The sequence below is a fragment of the Crocuta crocuta genome, unplaced genomic scaffold, assembly GCF_008692635.1.
Source record: "Crocuta crocuta isolate KB4526 unplaced genomic scaffold, BGI_CrCroc_1.0 scaffold83, whole genome shotgun sequence".
Classification (NCBI taxonomy): Eukaryota; Metazoa; Chordata; class Mammalia; order Carnivora; family Hyaenidae; genus Crocuta; species Crocuta crocuta.
The window spans coordinates 4183705-4199927 of NW_027529638.1; the positions used below are offsets into that span (position 1 = coordinate 4183705).

Consider the following 16223-nt stretch of genomic DNA (forward strand, 5'->3'; position numbering starts at 1 on the left):
GGTTATAAACCAAGTAAACAATTCTAAGGGTGTTGATGATTACTGACGGGCTAATAGATGGCAGAATGCTGCTACCACTAATATAGAATAGACAAATCCACAAATCATGGCTAATGCCGTTCTCAGAGCGTTCTTCCCTTGACCTTCTGGGACTACATCTCTGTATCTGTCTTGGGTGCTGAGCAAGCATAAGTATGAGAAAAAGATGGAGATACAGTTTAATGCTTCATTTCTCAGCATACGCAGTAGTGATAGTTGACATATATTAGGACTCACCCTAACTTGTGAAGACAGTAAAGTCTGTTTGTAAATAGTTCTGTATATGACAGTTCTTGTTTTCTAGACTTGGTCCCAGGACAGGATAGTGGAAAATGTGTGGGTATGAAGAGCCAGAGGTCCTTGATGAAAGGCCTGATTCTGTTCCTGTTCATTCTGCAACCCTGTACAAGTTTATTAGACTTTCAACCTTTAATTTCCTCATCCGTAAAATAGAAATAGTATTACTTTGCATTGTTGTTGAGAGGATTACATGAGATAGAATAAGTGAATATTCTCTTTAATCTAGAAAACCATGCAGGATTGTAAAATTTTGTTTCCTTTGCTTTCCGTGGTCTTGTTAACACCCCTTCTTTCTGGTGTCCATCCTCACCTACCCCCGGTGTAAGTCCCACCTCCTTACAACAAAGCCTGATGTTCCGTATGACAGATCAGCCCCAATGCAGAGGGACCAAGTGGCAGGATCTTAAGCACCTTGGTTATGTTGTGCTGATCCCAGCTTCTACCTGTCTTTCTCTTGGTGCCTTAATAAGAGATGAGTTTGTTTCATTTGGAGCAAATAGAACCAGCATAAATGTTCACCTGCATGGGGTCAAACCACTGCTATGTCTCTCACTGTCTGTAAGGCCTTTGAGAAATTTCTCAAGCTCTCTGAGCCTCAGTTTCCTCATGTAGACGGTGAAATAAATAGTACCTTCCTCACAGAGTTGTTTTTCTGGATCTGTGGAGGTGATGCGGTCTGAGGACCAAAATGAGTGTTTAGTAATCGGTATATATAGTTATTAATGGTGTAAGTTATACGGAAAGGTTATTTCCTTTCTCACAAGTTTCTAGACAGAAGATATTCCCAGATGTTTTATGATTATTAAATCCAGTTTCATTAAAGGAAGTTTTGGAACTCTCTTAACAGGCTGTAACTTGAAATGATGATCGACTTTATCCTTGTGTGTAGTAAAACAAATGATTAACATGTCCCTTTCTTTTCCCCTAGACACATACACACGCACATGCACACGCACACTCTTACTTTGCCCGTTTGGTCTTTAGCACAGATGGATATTGCTTCACAATGATAGAAGAAGATGACTCTGGGATGCCTGTGGTCACTTCCGGATGCCTAGGACTAGAAGGCTCAGATTTTCAGTGCCGGGTAAGAAAGATCACGTGCTTCCACCTTGCAACTTTCACCGCTGGCTTTCAACAGTCAGGTTTCAAGCTATATAAAAGAATTGGTTTTCTTGACCAACCTTGTTTTAGTAAGGTGGAAAATAATCTGAAAATTGTCTCCTTGGGCCAATTCTCCATCCATTTCAGAAGCATTATTTTTATTTTTGCTGTTAACTTTTTGCTTGTTGACTCTTCAGATCATCTTGCACAGATTCTAGCATAGTTAATTGTATTAATCCAAGCCTTCTTCTTCAGTTTATAACTATGCACACTGGTTATTACAAATGTGGTTGTAGTTTTGTTGAAATGCAAAAGCTGCAGTAAGATAATGCATGGAAATTTGCGAGAAATTTTCTAATAGAAAATAACATTTTCAGGATGTTTCAAGAAAATTATCACAATTTTAGGTGAATTCTCTGAATAGTGATAGTATCTCAAGTTTTAGATTATGTGTCTTTGAGCGGGTACCTGGGCCTAGTCAGTTAAGTGTCTGACTCTTGATTTTGGCTCACGTCATGATCTCACAGTTCGTGGGTTCGAGCCCTGCATCTGGCTCTGTGCAGACTGTGAAGCCTGCTTGGGATTCTCTGTGTTCCTCTCTCTCTGCCCCTCCCCTGCTTGTGCTCGCTCGTTCTCTCTCTCTCTCTCAAAATAAATAAACTAAAAAAATTTAGGCTATGTGACTTTGAAATTTAAGGGAACCCACTAATAGCTGTTTGGGTTCAACTTAGGACACCCCCATTCCTCATCAGAGAAGATCCATTGAGTGCTGCACAGAGCGGAATGAGTGTAATAAAGACCTGCACCCTACGCTGCCTCCACTGAAAAGTAGAGGTAAGTAGAAGAAAGCTTTGGGGCTGGAAGAGCTTTCGGCACAAAATAAAGACAAGAATTACTCTGCCTTTCCTAAATTAAGGTACCTGTATCATTTTCCACTGCTGGGGCAAGAGACCAAGGCAAGATGACATAATTCGAAGACATGAGCAAGTAGTCCTTGGAAGAGTAGTCATATGGGACCTCATGCTTGAGAATCTCATTTCTGCAAGTTGCCCCCACTTCCCTGTGAAATCTGGGGGTCCTAGAGCTTTCAGTGTGTTTTAGAAGCATAGAGGAGGGAGACAGGGTTTTATGATTACCCTGAACTGTTATCAGAAGTTATACTTTTCTCAAAAACTGCCACTAGCCTAATGCATGTTAAAAAAAAAAAATAAAGAACTGCATTGGATTATTTACTGGATAATTTCCTTATATCTGTGCTAGAGAAACTACTTTTAGCCAAATCATATTATCAAAATATTGATAGAAAAAGGGTTCCTGGGTGGCTCAGTCAGTTAAGCATCTGACTTCAGCTCAGGTCATGATCTTGCAGTTTGTGAGTTTGAGCCCCACGTCGAGCTCTGTGCTGAGAGCTCAGAGCCTGGAGACTTCTTCGGATTCTGTGTCTCCCCCTCTCTCTGTCCCTCCCATGCTCATGCTCTCTCTCTCTCTGTATCTCAATAATAAATAAAAATGTTTTTAAAAGTTCAAAATATTGATAGAATGGAGGAGATATCTAGAAAATTTAATTTCAAAACATATATTTAAGCGTTGGTCTTAGAAAAAGACAAATACTACACCCTGAAAGACTTTTTGTTAAAAACTGTTTCCACATTTCCTTTCTCCTCCTTACTCTCACTGCAAAATAAGTGCTTGGAATTATCACAGCGTCCTAAAGCCTAAGTCTTATATAAGTGGTTTAAAATGATTTCTCATGATTGATTTTATTTCTTCAGAAAATCTTCCTAACAAAACATACTGACATCTCATGGCTTTGATGATAACATTTTATAACACTTGTTTCTGCTAAAGTGTAGAACACTTTAAAGGCTTGATTCATAATCATTCACATAAAACATCCAGACAGCTTTTTTATATATATTGCAAGCCAACATGCTCGGTGTTAGGGATACAGAAATGGGATGAAGAAAATTCTTGCTTTCAAGATATGCACACTGGCATGTGAGAGAGAAGAAATAGTAAATAATTAAATTGTATTCAGCCAGGAATATCTTCGTGGAGTCAGATTATAAAGTGTGTTAAGGACACAAACAAGTGTCTGGTGTGGGAGGATGTCAAAAGACCTTCCTAGAAGTGACACTTGAACAAGACTGTAAGGATGAACAGGTGGATAAGACAGGAATACAAAATTAAAATAAAATTGTAATGGCTAACATACGCCAAGCATTATGTTCAGTAGCCCATTTGAGCCCCACAACAATCCTCTGAGGCACTTAGACTTATTCCTTATGTAAAGATGAGGACATTGCAGCACAGCGGGGTCACCTAACTTTCCCAAGATTGCACAGCCTGTTAGGAGCAATGACTCTAAACAGAGGCAGTAGTGAACACAGAGCTTTGGTTTGTAATGCTTGAGAAGCATTTACAAAATGCAGGCATAGCAAACAACATGGCTGGTTGGAGAAAAATCTCCTAATTAAGTTGTCTAAAATCTCATTATTGAAAGTAGGTCTGTAGATCAGCTCATCAGTGTCACCAGAACTCATTAGGAGTGTGGAATCTCCGACCCCACCCCAGACTACAAAATGTACCTTTTACCAATATTCCTCAAGTGATTTGTATGCACATTAAAGTTTGGGTAATACTTTTGGTAGAAAAAGACAGCACCGCTTGCGTCTCTGCATGCGTTTGACAACCAAAGAGAAGTCGGCTGATGTCAAATTGCTGTCAAGTTCTAAATGTTTGCTTTCTGGTTTTGTAGCTGTTTCCTTGTGAACCAGTTGCAGAAAGTTGGCAGTCTATAGACACAATTTTGAGTAGCACTGGTATAGAGGCCTATGTATTGAGGAGGGTGAGAAATGGCTAGAAATGAAGGCAGAAGGGCTAGAGAAAATGCTTTTCGCACACAAGTGGAAGCAATGTGTCCTAGAAGTTGCAACAAGGTTTAGGAAAATTCCATCCCTTCCTATTGCTGAAAGGGCTGCAGTACATGCATCATCCTGTAGATGGAGCCAGATTCTAGTTAGCATTAGGCAGATGAGGGAATATTCTCTTAGGAGGTTGAGAATGTAGAGACTTTTAAAAATAGTGGAATAAATCTCTAGAGAACAGAGTGGAAAGGCTTTGAGTAGAAAGGCAGCAGCATTGAGAAGACTAATCCTTGTTTTAAAACATTTTGAGAAAGAGAATGCAGGAATAGTTGGTGCATAATACTGAAAATTCCGTAAGGTCATAGGCAGGGGTGGAGTTTAGTGCCATTAAGGTTTATTGCTTTGAACTTTGAGGATCCCAGGTAGCGGTAGCGCCTAGGTGAGTTCTGAACAGACTCCATCTTACCCTATGGTGCAGTCATTTTGGGGTCCAGTAAAAGTCGCTGTAGGCAGTGGTCTGAGAGCACCAGCATTTGTAACATTGCCATACTATGCTGCCTTTTTTTTTTTTTTTTTTTTTTTTTAATCTCCCCCAAACACTGTNAGAATGAGATGGGGCAGGTTCTGGGTGGACACATCCCCTGGGTCCTGTGGACTCATGACTTAATGAGAAGAGACATGGTTAGAGGGAGCCAGAGCAGGACCCTCGAAAGCTCAGAGCCCAGGCTGATTTTCTGGCCTTAGACCCATGGAAAGCATCCTCATAATTGTGATATTTGCTAATGAGAATGGGGCACTTACTGTGGCTCTTTTCTAAGTATTTACATATAAATAACGACTGAATCCATATATAGTAGATTTTTATAAATCTGTATGTCAAATGCTAGAAAGCAGAAACTATGTTATCAAAAGGCTAGAGGCTAAAATATCCAGCTGACCATTTTTTGTTATTGTTGTTCTTTTTTCTTATACAACTGCTCTTCCAAAAAAAGTTAAGTGATTAACCTTATCGCAAAACATCTGTCTTACTAGGTGCTACACAAGAAGCAGCTTAGGCAAGCCTTTGTTTTGAGAGATTAGAGAAGTACTAAGTGTAGGGGTAAAAGCCTACAAGTAAATTGTTCTTATTAAAAACAAGCAAGAGTATCTTTTCTACCAATCCAGAGTTTTCTCAGTCTCTTTTTTTTTTAAACTTAGGCACATTTAGCAGGAAGTTAGAGATACGCCATCACATGCAATAATATTTATCAATGTTTATTTATCTCCTCAAAATTTTATTTGTCATCTTCTGTTTCAAAAAAGGAAGATGAAGGACAACCAGAATACAGCTAAATTCTTTTATGACTACTGGGTTTCCTTTTGCTTTGTTTATTCCCTTTCAGCACCAGAAAAGCAGAACACCCTAGGATAGCATTCTTTCTCTTGAAGGAGGAAATACAGGAAGTAATTAGATCAAATGCAGCACCTTTATCATAAACAATAAAATATGATCTGGGAAGCCCAGGAGCACTGCAGCTGGTGCTAAGGGGAGGAAGAGATGTCTGTTTTGATGGAGAGGCTTAGAGGGAGAAGTCGTGGTGCCCTGGTGTCTGGCTCCCTGTCTGCAGAATTGGCGATCAGGGAACCAGGATGCTGAGGGGAATGATGTATGTCCAGACGCACAGCATCAGATGGTTTGACCAAGATGTTGTCAGTAAAATGCTCTTTTGGAATTGTGTGAAGGCAGGAGAAATTGATGAGGTTTTTTGCCCTTACTCCACATTACTTATTATAGTTACTTACGTTTTAATTTTTTTTAAATGATCACTTAAAGAAGTGAATGGTGTTGAAATGAGCAGAAGCTGTTGCTTTATTAAATGAGAGACTTTAATTTGGCTTTTATGAAATCAAGGTTTAATTTTTGATATAGATATGTTTATGTGTTTAAATATAGTAATTCCTCATATACATTATATGTATATTTCATAGAAAATACATCAGAAGTAACATTCTGTTTTGACATATGGTAATCTCAATGTAGTTTAAGTCAAATTATAGTGCACAATTTTCAAAGTTAAAATTTATCTTATTTCTTTTCTTAGTTAAAAAATATATTCTGAGAAACTTACAGATTTGTTTTAAAATATTATTGCTGGGTTGCCTGGGTGGCTCAGTTGATTAAACGTTGACTTTGACTCAGGTCATTGATCTCATAGTTCCTGCGTCCCGCATCGGCTTGGTGCTGACAGCTCAGAGCCTGGAGCCTGCTTCAGATTCTGTGTCTTCTCTGTCTGTGCCCTCTGCTCCTCAAGCTCTGTCTCTCTCTCTCAAAAGTAAATAAACATTAAAAAAAGCAAATTGCATAGGTTGGATATTGCCAATTACAAATCAAAGTCTGTAGGTAACATGTGCTTAACCTATGAAACATCTCCTTTGTTCTTCAGACCACAGATAGATTGAATATATAATAGTGTCAAGAATGCAAAGATGAGTTCCAGAATTTTCCTTCTGATACATATATTATGCCCATGGCACTCTGAACCAATGCATGAGTCTGAGCTAAATTTCTTGCCAGGGATTAGCTCTAACATCTCTTGAAATGTTCAGCTCTTAATTGTTTCTAGGTAGCTTTGTATTCGGGACAGGTGAAAGGAATTTAGAAATAATTAGTCCTTTTTTTTTTTTCTCACCGAACACAGTAATCTGGATGTAGAAATTCTGTCTTCTGAATCATAAATACAGAGAACAAATTGGTGGTTGCCAGATGGGGAGGGAATTGGGAGGGTGGGCAGAATAGCTGAACAGGATTAAGAGGCACAAACTTCCAGTTATAAAATAAATAAGTCATGGGCATGAAAAGTACAACCTATGAAATTCAGTCAACAATACTGTAATGATGTTGTACGGTGTGCATGGTAATATACCTGTCATCCTTCTAAGCATAGCTTCATGGATGGAACTGCTGCATCACTATGTTGTACGCCTGAAACTTACTGGAACTTTGCATGTCAACTGTACTTAAATTAAAAAAATAAGAAATAATAAAATTACCATTAACAAAAGCTGTATTAACCTACTGTGTTACCAAGAAATATAATCCTAAATCTTTTTAGCCAGGAAAATAACTAGCAAGTTATATCTTTGTTGTTATAGTCCATTTATTTCTAGATGTTAACTCTAAGAGAGAATCCCAATGTAAGATGTCAGTAAGATATTTTTGCAGTATCCCTTGTTGACCAAAATCCTCTGACAAAAATATGCTTTTCAGGCACTTTGTGCTCTATTAATAGAAAGATGTCTCTAATTTATCCATGATTATAACTTTGAGAGCACAGGCAGAGATGTCTTTGGGCAGTCTTATTTCCAAAATCCTTCCTGGCGACATGTTTTTTTCTTCTATTTCTTATTGCAATTAGGAACCATCCTTTGGGTTTACATTTTAAAAAAAAAAAAGTCCTGCTGTTTTAAACAGTTAGAAACTACTTACTTATCAGAGAAGAGACAGGCAGTGACAGAATGCTATTTTATTAAGAAGCCACTGGTGATCCTCACTTGCTTCTAAGAGTGAACCAGACTTCCCTGGAGGCTTCTCCAGTCTACTTCCTTGAGCAGTTGGAGTGACAGCGCAAGGAAAAATCTGCCGTCCTAGCGAGAACTGTATGCTCTGTCCCTTCCCGATAGGAATCTGGAAGTGTTCACTTTCCAGGACCCTGGCAGTGACTTGAATGTTTACATTGTTAACGCTCTGAGCACAGGTAATGGCAAATTAAAACATGACCAGCATGACCAACAGAAACAAAAGGCTTATTGATAAGGATCACCTATTCATGACAGAAGACAAGGAGGCAGTAGTTGAGGCTGCAGGGCAGAAGGTTATTGGGGCAAAGAAAAGGAAAATAGGAGGTAATGCTAGCCTTAGAAAAAAAGTGCTTGATGGTTAAGGAAGAAAGGATCCCTTAGATCCTTTTTAGCCTCATTGCTTTCATAAATCAGAAGTCTAATAAGATGGGTAATAAATACAGTGTTCCTACAGTTCAGAGTGTACTCTGCATTTACATGGAAAGCAAAAGGCAGTGAGGCTGAGAGGTTTTGTACAATTAATCATTTAAATGAAAAAGCATTCTGTGTGCATATGGTGATAATACATTGTGCTTAAGTGGTTGGTTCTCCTGGTTTTAACTGAGTATGCAGCATTCTCTTGGTTTTCTGCAAACTCAGGCTTTTTGCTTTTGTTATCCTTAAAATTGGAAACACATTTTAAACGAAGTTTCCAGGAACAGCTTTCACATGTATATGTACCATGGCATTTGTACACCGGCATATGTATAAACACAGTGCATTGTGCTCTCGCTGGCGTAACGGTGTGCTCACCTTGGGTTTATTGTTAACTTTGCCCACAAAAGGGAAATTTTGCTAAACAATTCATTGTGTAAGAATCCTGGCCTCTTTAATTTTAAGAGTCTTCTCAAATTTCCTAAGTTATTTTCAAGATTTCCTAAGCAACACTTACCAGAAAGTGAATGTGCTAGTTCATACAATTTCTGTTGGTGTTAAAGCCTGGATGGCTTTTTGGACCGGCCCTGTGATGGGTCAGGCTCCTCAGGTCCTTTTTCTCTGGACCGTTCGCAGTGTCTCTGAAGTTGTACATAAAAAACTGCATTTCTTTAATGGTCTCTTATTTAGTCTTTTCAGATAGAGACTGCTTCCATTAACATTTTGTAAGTAGTGTAGATCATGAATAATTGTTCAACATATATTTTAGGCTGATGAGTAAATCATCACTTTAATCATCACAGGATTTGGACAAGAAATTGGTATGAAGACCTGTGGATTATAGTTTATAACAAAAATCCAAATATTTCAAAGTAAGACATTTTCAATTTCTGTGTTCCTATGAATTTCCTCAGTTTGATAATTTTATTACCATTTTGTGAGACCATATCCTTGTCTTTAGGAAGTGCATTTTGAAGTGCACTTCTAGGTTAGGGCATTATGTCTGTAACTTCGAATGATCTCCACATTATACACATGTACAAATAAATAAACATACATATGAATACAAATATACATGAATATTTATATATACATATTGTGTATATATCTGCATATGTACATGTATTAATATGGACACACAGACACTCATCCTCAGAGAGCAGGACAATTATAAGGCAAATATGGTAAAATTTTAAAAATGGGAACTCTCTGTGAAGGACATATTTGAGTTCTTTGTCCTTATAGGTTTTCTAGAAGACTGAAATTATTTCAAAATAATTAAAACATATGGTCATGCCAATGGCGAAATATAAACTGTTGTAATCTTTTTTAAAGGACATTTTGACAATATGTTTGAAAAGCCTTGAAGTATATATTTTTTGAATTAATAGCTTTACTTCTGGGAATCTAGATTAAAGAAACCACCATTGACATGTGTCATGATGTACATTAACAGTGTTCACAGGGTTTTATGTATTTCAGCAAAGGTGTATTTGAACAAAATCTTTATGGTCTTCTAAATATACAGCATCAGAAGATTGACTTTAAAAAAATTTTTTTCTTTTAAGATTTTTTTAAAGTTTATTTTTGAGACAGAGACAGAGGGAGAGCTAGCACAAATGAAGGAGGGGCAGAGAGAGACACACACACACAGAATCCAAAGTAGGCTCCAGGCTCTGAGCTGTCAGCACAGAGCCTGACATTGGACTCAAACCCATGACCTGTGAGATCATGACCTGAGCTGAAGTCGGACGCTTAACTGACTGAGCCACCCAGGTGCCCCAGAAGATTGACTTTCTAATTAGGATGTGTCTGTATATACACTATGCAGTCTTTAAAACTCACATGTTAAAAATATTGTTTTGGAAAATATTCACACTATTATTCATGAAAACAATCTAGTTCTGAAGCAATGGTGTTTTTTGTTTCTTTCCAATTTTTTATTGTGGTAAAATACACCATAAAATTTACCATTGTAATTGCTTTTCAGTATACAGTCCAGTGGTATTAAATATGTTTGTAACGTTGTACAGCCATCAACCTCATCCATCTCCATAGCTCTGTTCATCTTGTAAAACTAAAACTCTATACCCATTAAACATCAACTTCCCTCACCTCCTGGCAACCGCCATTCTACTCTTTCTTTCTATGAAGTTTGACTCCTTTAAGTATCTCATAGAAGTGGAATCATACATAATGTTTGTCTATAAGTTACTGGCTTATTTCACTTGGTGTCATGTCCTTAAGAGTCAGCAAGTTGTAGCATGTGTCAGAATTTCCTTCCTTAAGGTTGAATAATATTTCAGGTATATAAGCATATACCACATTTTGCTCTTCCATTCATCTGTCAGTGGATAGTTGAGTTTCATCTACATTTTCGCTATTGTGAATAACGCTGCTATCGACAAGGGTGTATATAAAGCCTTCTTGTGAAATATTTTACTCATAAACTTTTTTTTTCTGTTCATTGAAATGATACTGTAAAGGCATATGTTAAAATGCTAGTAGTAATTTTCCTAAGTAGTGAGATGGTGGCAATTTTATTTATTTCATTAGTTGATGCATTAGTTTTTATTCATGGAATATATAATAATTTTGAGTGAAAAAAATGTTACGTTGGGTGGGATAGGGTCCCCAGTCAAAATGTTTAGGTAGCCATACAGTTAAAACTATATAGCGCAGTTGGAAAACCTCTTGTTCATAGTAACCAAAGTCATAAATTACAATAATACCTTTAAAAATTAAATAACAGTAATCACTTTCTCAAGGGAGTATGGTGCCCATAATAAGAACACTGCTAATTCTGTTACTACATTAGTGCACCTGGTTTTAGGTCAGTCTTCTCAAAATATGTTTCAGAGACTGCTTGCAAGTAAATCACCTGGGATGATTGTAAAAAAAACAAAATGCTTGGAATAAAAATCTCTGAGGTTAAAGGCAGTAAATATGCATTTGTATAAAGCTTTCCAAGTTTAAGAAATCATGCTGTAAGTAAATCTGATTTGTCAAGAACTGGAGTTAAAACAACATGAACCATATTTAATAACTTGTTCTATAGAAGGATCGCACAATAATTCTTTGAGTAGAACATGCCCATTCTTTTAAAATATGATGCAATTTATGGAAAATTTGGCGATGTAGTTTTGAAACACATCGTTGTTGGAAGTGGTGCACATTATATCTTCTGTATTTGGCAACATTGGAGGAATCCTGTCCCTTTGTATCCATCATAAGATGACTGTGTGTTTCATGTACAAAGAATATAGACCAGTTTTTTTATCCAAATTCATGATATGGAACACTCCAGAAATCACATGAGAAAAGCCTATAAACCCATCAGCTGGATCTGAAATTAAGATGAACTAATCTACTTATATTTTGGGGGCATTGATCCATTTACATTTATTCATACTCTGTACTTCTAATTCTGTGTCAAGCCTGTTCCTTCCAGAGAGGAAGAAATTCATGCTCTTGAAATAAATGCGTAGGTGAATAATGATTCTACAGTAGTTGAACTTATTAAATTTGAATATATATTTTTTGCTATATAATTGTATATTTATATACTAACATACATATGCAAATACATATATTAATTCAAATACAGATATAAATACATATATGTTTATTATACAATATACAGTACTGTTCTTATCAGTTGGCAGATTAAAAGGATCTTTTATATCTTGCATATGGGGCTTAGCAAATACTTTTAGGAAAGAGTTGCATCCTAATTTTTTAGTAGAAATAGTCTCCATATTATGGCTCTCTTTCTTTTTAATTTCAGATTTTGTTGATGGACCTATACACCACAAGGCCTTACTTATATCTGTAACTGTCTGTAGTTTGCTCTTGGTCCTTATTATTTTATTCTGTTACTTCAGGTAAGTTTCTGACATGTGGATGTAGAATTTTGAGTTTGAAATATCCTCCTCACATGACTGTTGCACCTGTTATTTTTCACCATAGCTTTCTTTGACCTAATTAAATCTTAGATTTCCCTGATAATATCAGTTACTTTTGATAAATATTTGTCCTAATGAAGCTGTTAATTGATACCTTCTCATTTCTGTTTCAGACATCAAAGCCACCCAGATAAATTTCACCCTCAGGGAATTTAGGATAGGTAGGAGATTCAGGAACTAGTTGCTGCTAAAGTTTGGTTGTTAAGTCGAGAAATGGTCACGTTGAACCTAGAATCATTCTAGTAATTCCTTATTTCCTAAGTTAACAATTTTCCCTTAAATATTGAAAAATTTTAAACCACATATTTTATTAGTTCTTCAGGTAAAATAAGCTTAGTTACTAAAGTTAAATGAGAGTTACAAATTAATTTTGTTCACCTAAGAACTTATTTTTTACTTTGTGAAATATCAAGGACCTTTACATTTTTATCATTCGCCTTTTGCGCCACCCATTTATGATACTTAATTCAAGTAAATTCATTTCTAATTGGAGGCATAATTATTGACAGAATGTTTCTAAGGTTTGCATTTATTTCATTTATCTGTATTATTGCTTTATACATTATCTTAGATGAAATAGTTTGCTGTTATATCTTTTATAAAGGGGAAAATTTTTAGGCAATGAGTTTTGGAACCATATAAAAATGTTATTGGAACCCCTGCTGGGAAATAGGCAATTGAATGGAGAAGAAGGATTATAGGTGGTTGGGACCAAGTAAAAACATGTAGTTCACTTAAAAAATAGGCCAGCAAAATCATTATGATTTATATCTTGTTAATCATAACTAAGGGTGATAAATACTAAGCCTGTATCTTGTAATGGTAGAGAAGTACTAGCATTTATCATGTAAGGGTAATAAATACTAAAATTTATCTTCTCTTGTGCTAAAATGAAATCTGCTGTGACGACTGTTTCATCTGCAGTGTTTTACCCCATCATTGCAATTCAGTGTCTTAAATTATCTCCCTGTGTGCACCTTCAGGTATAAAAGACAAGAAACCAGGCCTCGGTACAGCATTGGGTTAGAACAGGACGAAACATACATTCCTCCTGGAGAATCCCTGAGAGACTTAATTGAGCAGTCTCAGAGCTCAGGAAGTGGATCAGGCCTCCCTCTGCTGGTATGAGAAGAACATATCCTGAATTTAAAGGAAATGTCTTCTGAGATGAAATGTCAATAAGTAGGGGTTTCATTTTACTGAAACAGATAGGGTAGTGGACAAAGAGAAGCTCTACACTGTCGGTTAGACATCAGATCTCAGATGAAGGGCTTCCCGATAACATTTTGACATACTGGGGATAAGGTGATTGTTTTTCAATGTAAGTGTTCGGTTACAATCCAGACCCTTAGACATTCTGATAAGGAACAGATTAGAAAACATGAAGTATGGAAGCATCTTCCCTCTGCTTTCAGTAAGGATAGCGTTACTGAACTTTGGCCTGGCTTTTGAAGGCAGGAGCATTACATCCAGCTGGGATCTGAGTACTTCTGCAGGGGAAGAAGACTGCATTTCAGCCGAGGGCTTATGTTTCAGGATGAAGTCCTGGCTTTTCCATTCATGCGAGGTTTAATTTTCTGATCGTCAACATCGCCAATCTCGAAGAAAGCATACAACCAATCCAAGGCACTTGTTTGAATCAGAAAACATTTGATTCCTTAATAGACCATACCATGCAGAAAGTTTGTTGGGATTGAAAATAACAATTTTTTGAGAAATCTATGTATTTTTTTAACAATCTCTTAAGATGGATTTTCCTAATCTTTATTGTCTGGTTCTGACTTTGGATATCAAGTTTACTTGATTGTTTTGGTGATCTCTTCTTATAGTATTAAAAGTTTTTTTTTTTCCAAATTCAAGTCAAGAATTATAACTTTTTTGGGATATAAAATCTATAAAATAAAAGATATAATGTATAAAAGTATATATTTGATGTATATGACTTGAAGAGTTTGAGAGTAGGTATACATCTATGAAACCATAACCATCATTTATGCCATGAGCATATCCATCATCTCCAAAAGTTTCCTCCTGCCCTCTTTATTTATTTATTGTTATTTTTTAAATGTAAGAACGTATAATGTAAGATCTAGTCTCTTAGGAAATTAAAAAAAACATTTTTTAATGTTGATTTATTTTTGAGAAAGAGAGAGTGCGAGCACAAGCAGGGGAAGGGCAGAGAGAGACAGGGAGACACAGAATCCGAAGCAGGCCCCAGGCTTAGCTGTCAGCACAGAGCCCAGTGTGGGGCTTGAACCCATAAACTGTGAGATTATGACCTGAGCCAAAGTCAGACGCTTAACCAGCTGAGCCAGCCAGGTGCCCTCTTAGCAAATTTTTAACAATCCGATACACGGTTGTTAAATGTAGGTGCTGTGCTGTGTAGCAGATCTCTAGGGCTTACTGATTTTGCATAACTGAAACTCCTCTTTTTGATTAATATGTCCTCTGCAGGTAATAGACCAGACAGAAGACTACTCGTGAGGTAGTCATTATGACCAAACCGATTAATATTTTTTTATTGTAGAGGTTTTTAATATCAAATTTATTGTTTTTTATTCTTAGAATTTAATGTGTAGAAGATACAGTTTTTATATTTTAAAATCTGTTATAACTTTTTTAAAAGGAAAGGACACATATTAAAATCCCCATTAGTACTGATGAATCAGATGTTTATGCTCTTGGAACTGAAACCTATTTGTTTTTCAGTGTTTTCCTCCCTAGAAGTTATAATAAATCTCAAAACAAAAGTACATTTTAAATTTCTGAATATAATTTAGTGACATTTTTTATCTTTGAGATAAGTTCCTATTCTTTCAAGCATTGCCAGTTCCATTAGTACATTCATTAAATTACGAGAAGATATATTATCATTAGAAAAGAAGTGCATGCGAGACTGTTTATGTCAGAGAATGTTCTGTAGGTTTACATATGCAGTGCTTTGTAGCATCTGTAAACTAAATAGAGTATTTCTGTAATAAATATGGGAAGTGTCCTCTCAAGTCAGTAATTTAACTATTTGTGGATTTGGCCCTCAACTGCCTTGTGCTCTTGATGCTTCTCTTCCCCTGTTTGGAAATGGAAATATATGGAACATTCCTTTGTATAGCAGGTTTGAACTCTTCTGAAGAGTTCCTTATTTACTTCAGGCTGAGTGGCTTAATTGCATGTCAGCAATGCTTTAATTTTTCCATCCTTCTTTTAGATAATAGCATTTAAAAAAGGTTTTTATCTTTTCCCTAAAAGCTTTTAGTCTGACACTGGTGCTGTTAATGACTCTGGGAATGCCTGGCATTACCTCTTGAATTAATAAAATCATCCATGATACAAAATCAGAGCTAACTGTAGTTGGTAGACATCTGTGGTAGGCATAATCATGCCCCCCAAAATGTCCTAATCCCCGGAATCTGTTATTTTACTTGGCAAAGGGGACTTAAGGTTGCTAATCAGCTCACCTTGAGATGACATTATTCTGGGTTACCTGAGTGGACTCAGTGTATTGGTCCTTAAAAATGTAATGAAAAAAGAAACACTTCAACTTTACTTGATACAGAGTACATTTCTGCTAAGAATTCATTCCAGTTTTCTGGTCAGATATTGTCAGAATTCTGTGCTAGGTTCTTTATATATGTCTCCTAAATTATGTAAATTGTCATCAGTACTTAGCCATTTCAGTCACAGAGTTCTTACGGTATTTTCATGTGAGTACAGATGGGCTGCAGATCATATGTAAAGAGACATTTAACCCTTAGACCACTTACCTCTCATATTTTCTTTCTCTTTGTTTCTACTGCTCTCTAACACTTTAGAGCTCTCTTCAAGCTTAACTTCCTCTCCAGATCTAACCTGGGCTTTTTCTTCCACTTGTCCATTTTAAGTTTTTGACAATGACAATTAACGGTTCTACTTCAGAGTACAATTTTCAATAATTACTGTCTGCTTCCTTCTTTGTCATTTGTCTTCTGTTTCTTTACAT

The 16223-nt window shown here is 36.5% G+C and overlaps 1 protein-coding gene across 1 annotated transcript in view; it reads left to right on the plus strand.

Annotated features, from left to right (window-relative positions):
- The window catches only part of BMPR1B (bone morphogenetic protein receptor type 1B), a 64568-nt gene that overhangs the window by 24780 nt on the left and 23565 nt on the right, over positions 1 to 16223 (plus strand). The window contains exons 3-6 of the mRNA XM_077762328.1: positions 1324 to 1426; positions 2175 to 2277; positions 12070 to 12166; positions 13231 to 13369. Of these exons, the coding sequence (XP_077618454.1) occupies positions 1324 to 1426; positions 2175 to 2277; positions 12070 to 12166; positions 13231 to 13369 (442 nt within the window). The remainder of the gene's footprint in view (positions 1 to 1323; positions 1427 to 2174; positions 2278 to 12069; positions 12167 to 13230; positions 13370 to 16223) is intronic.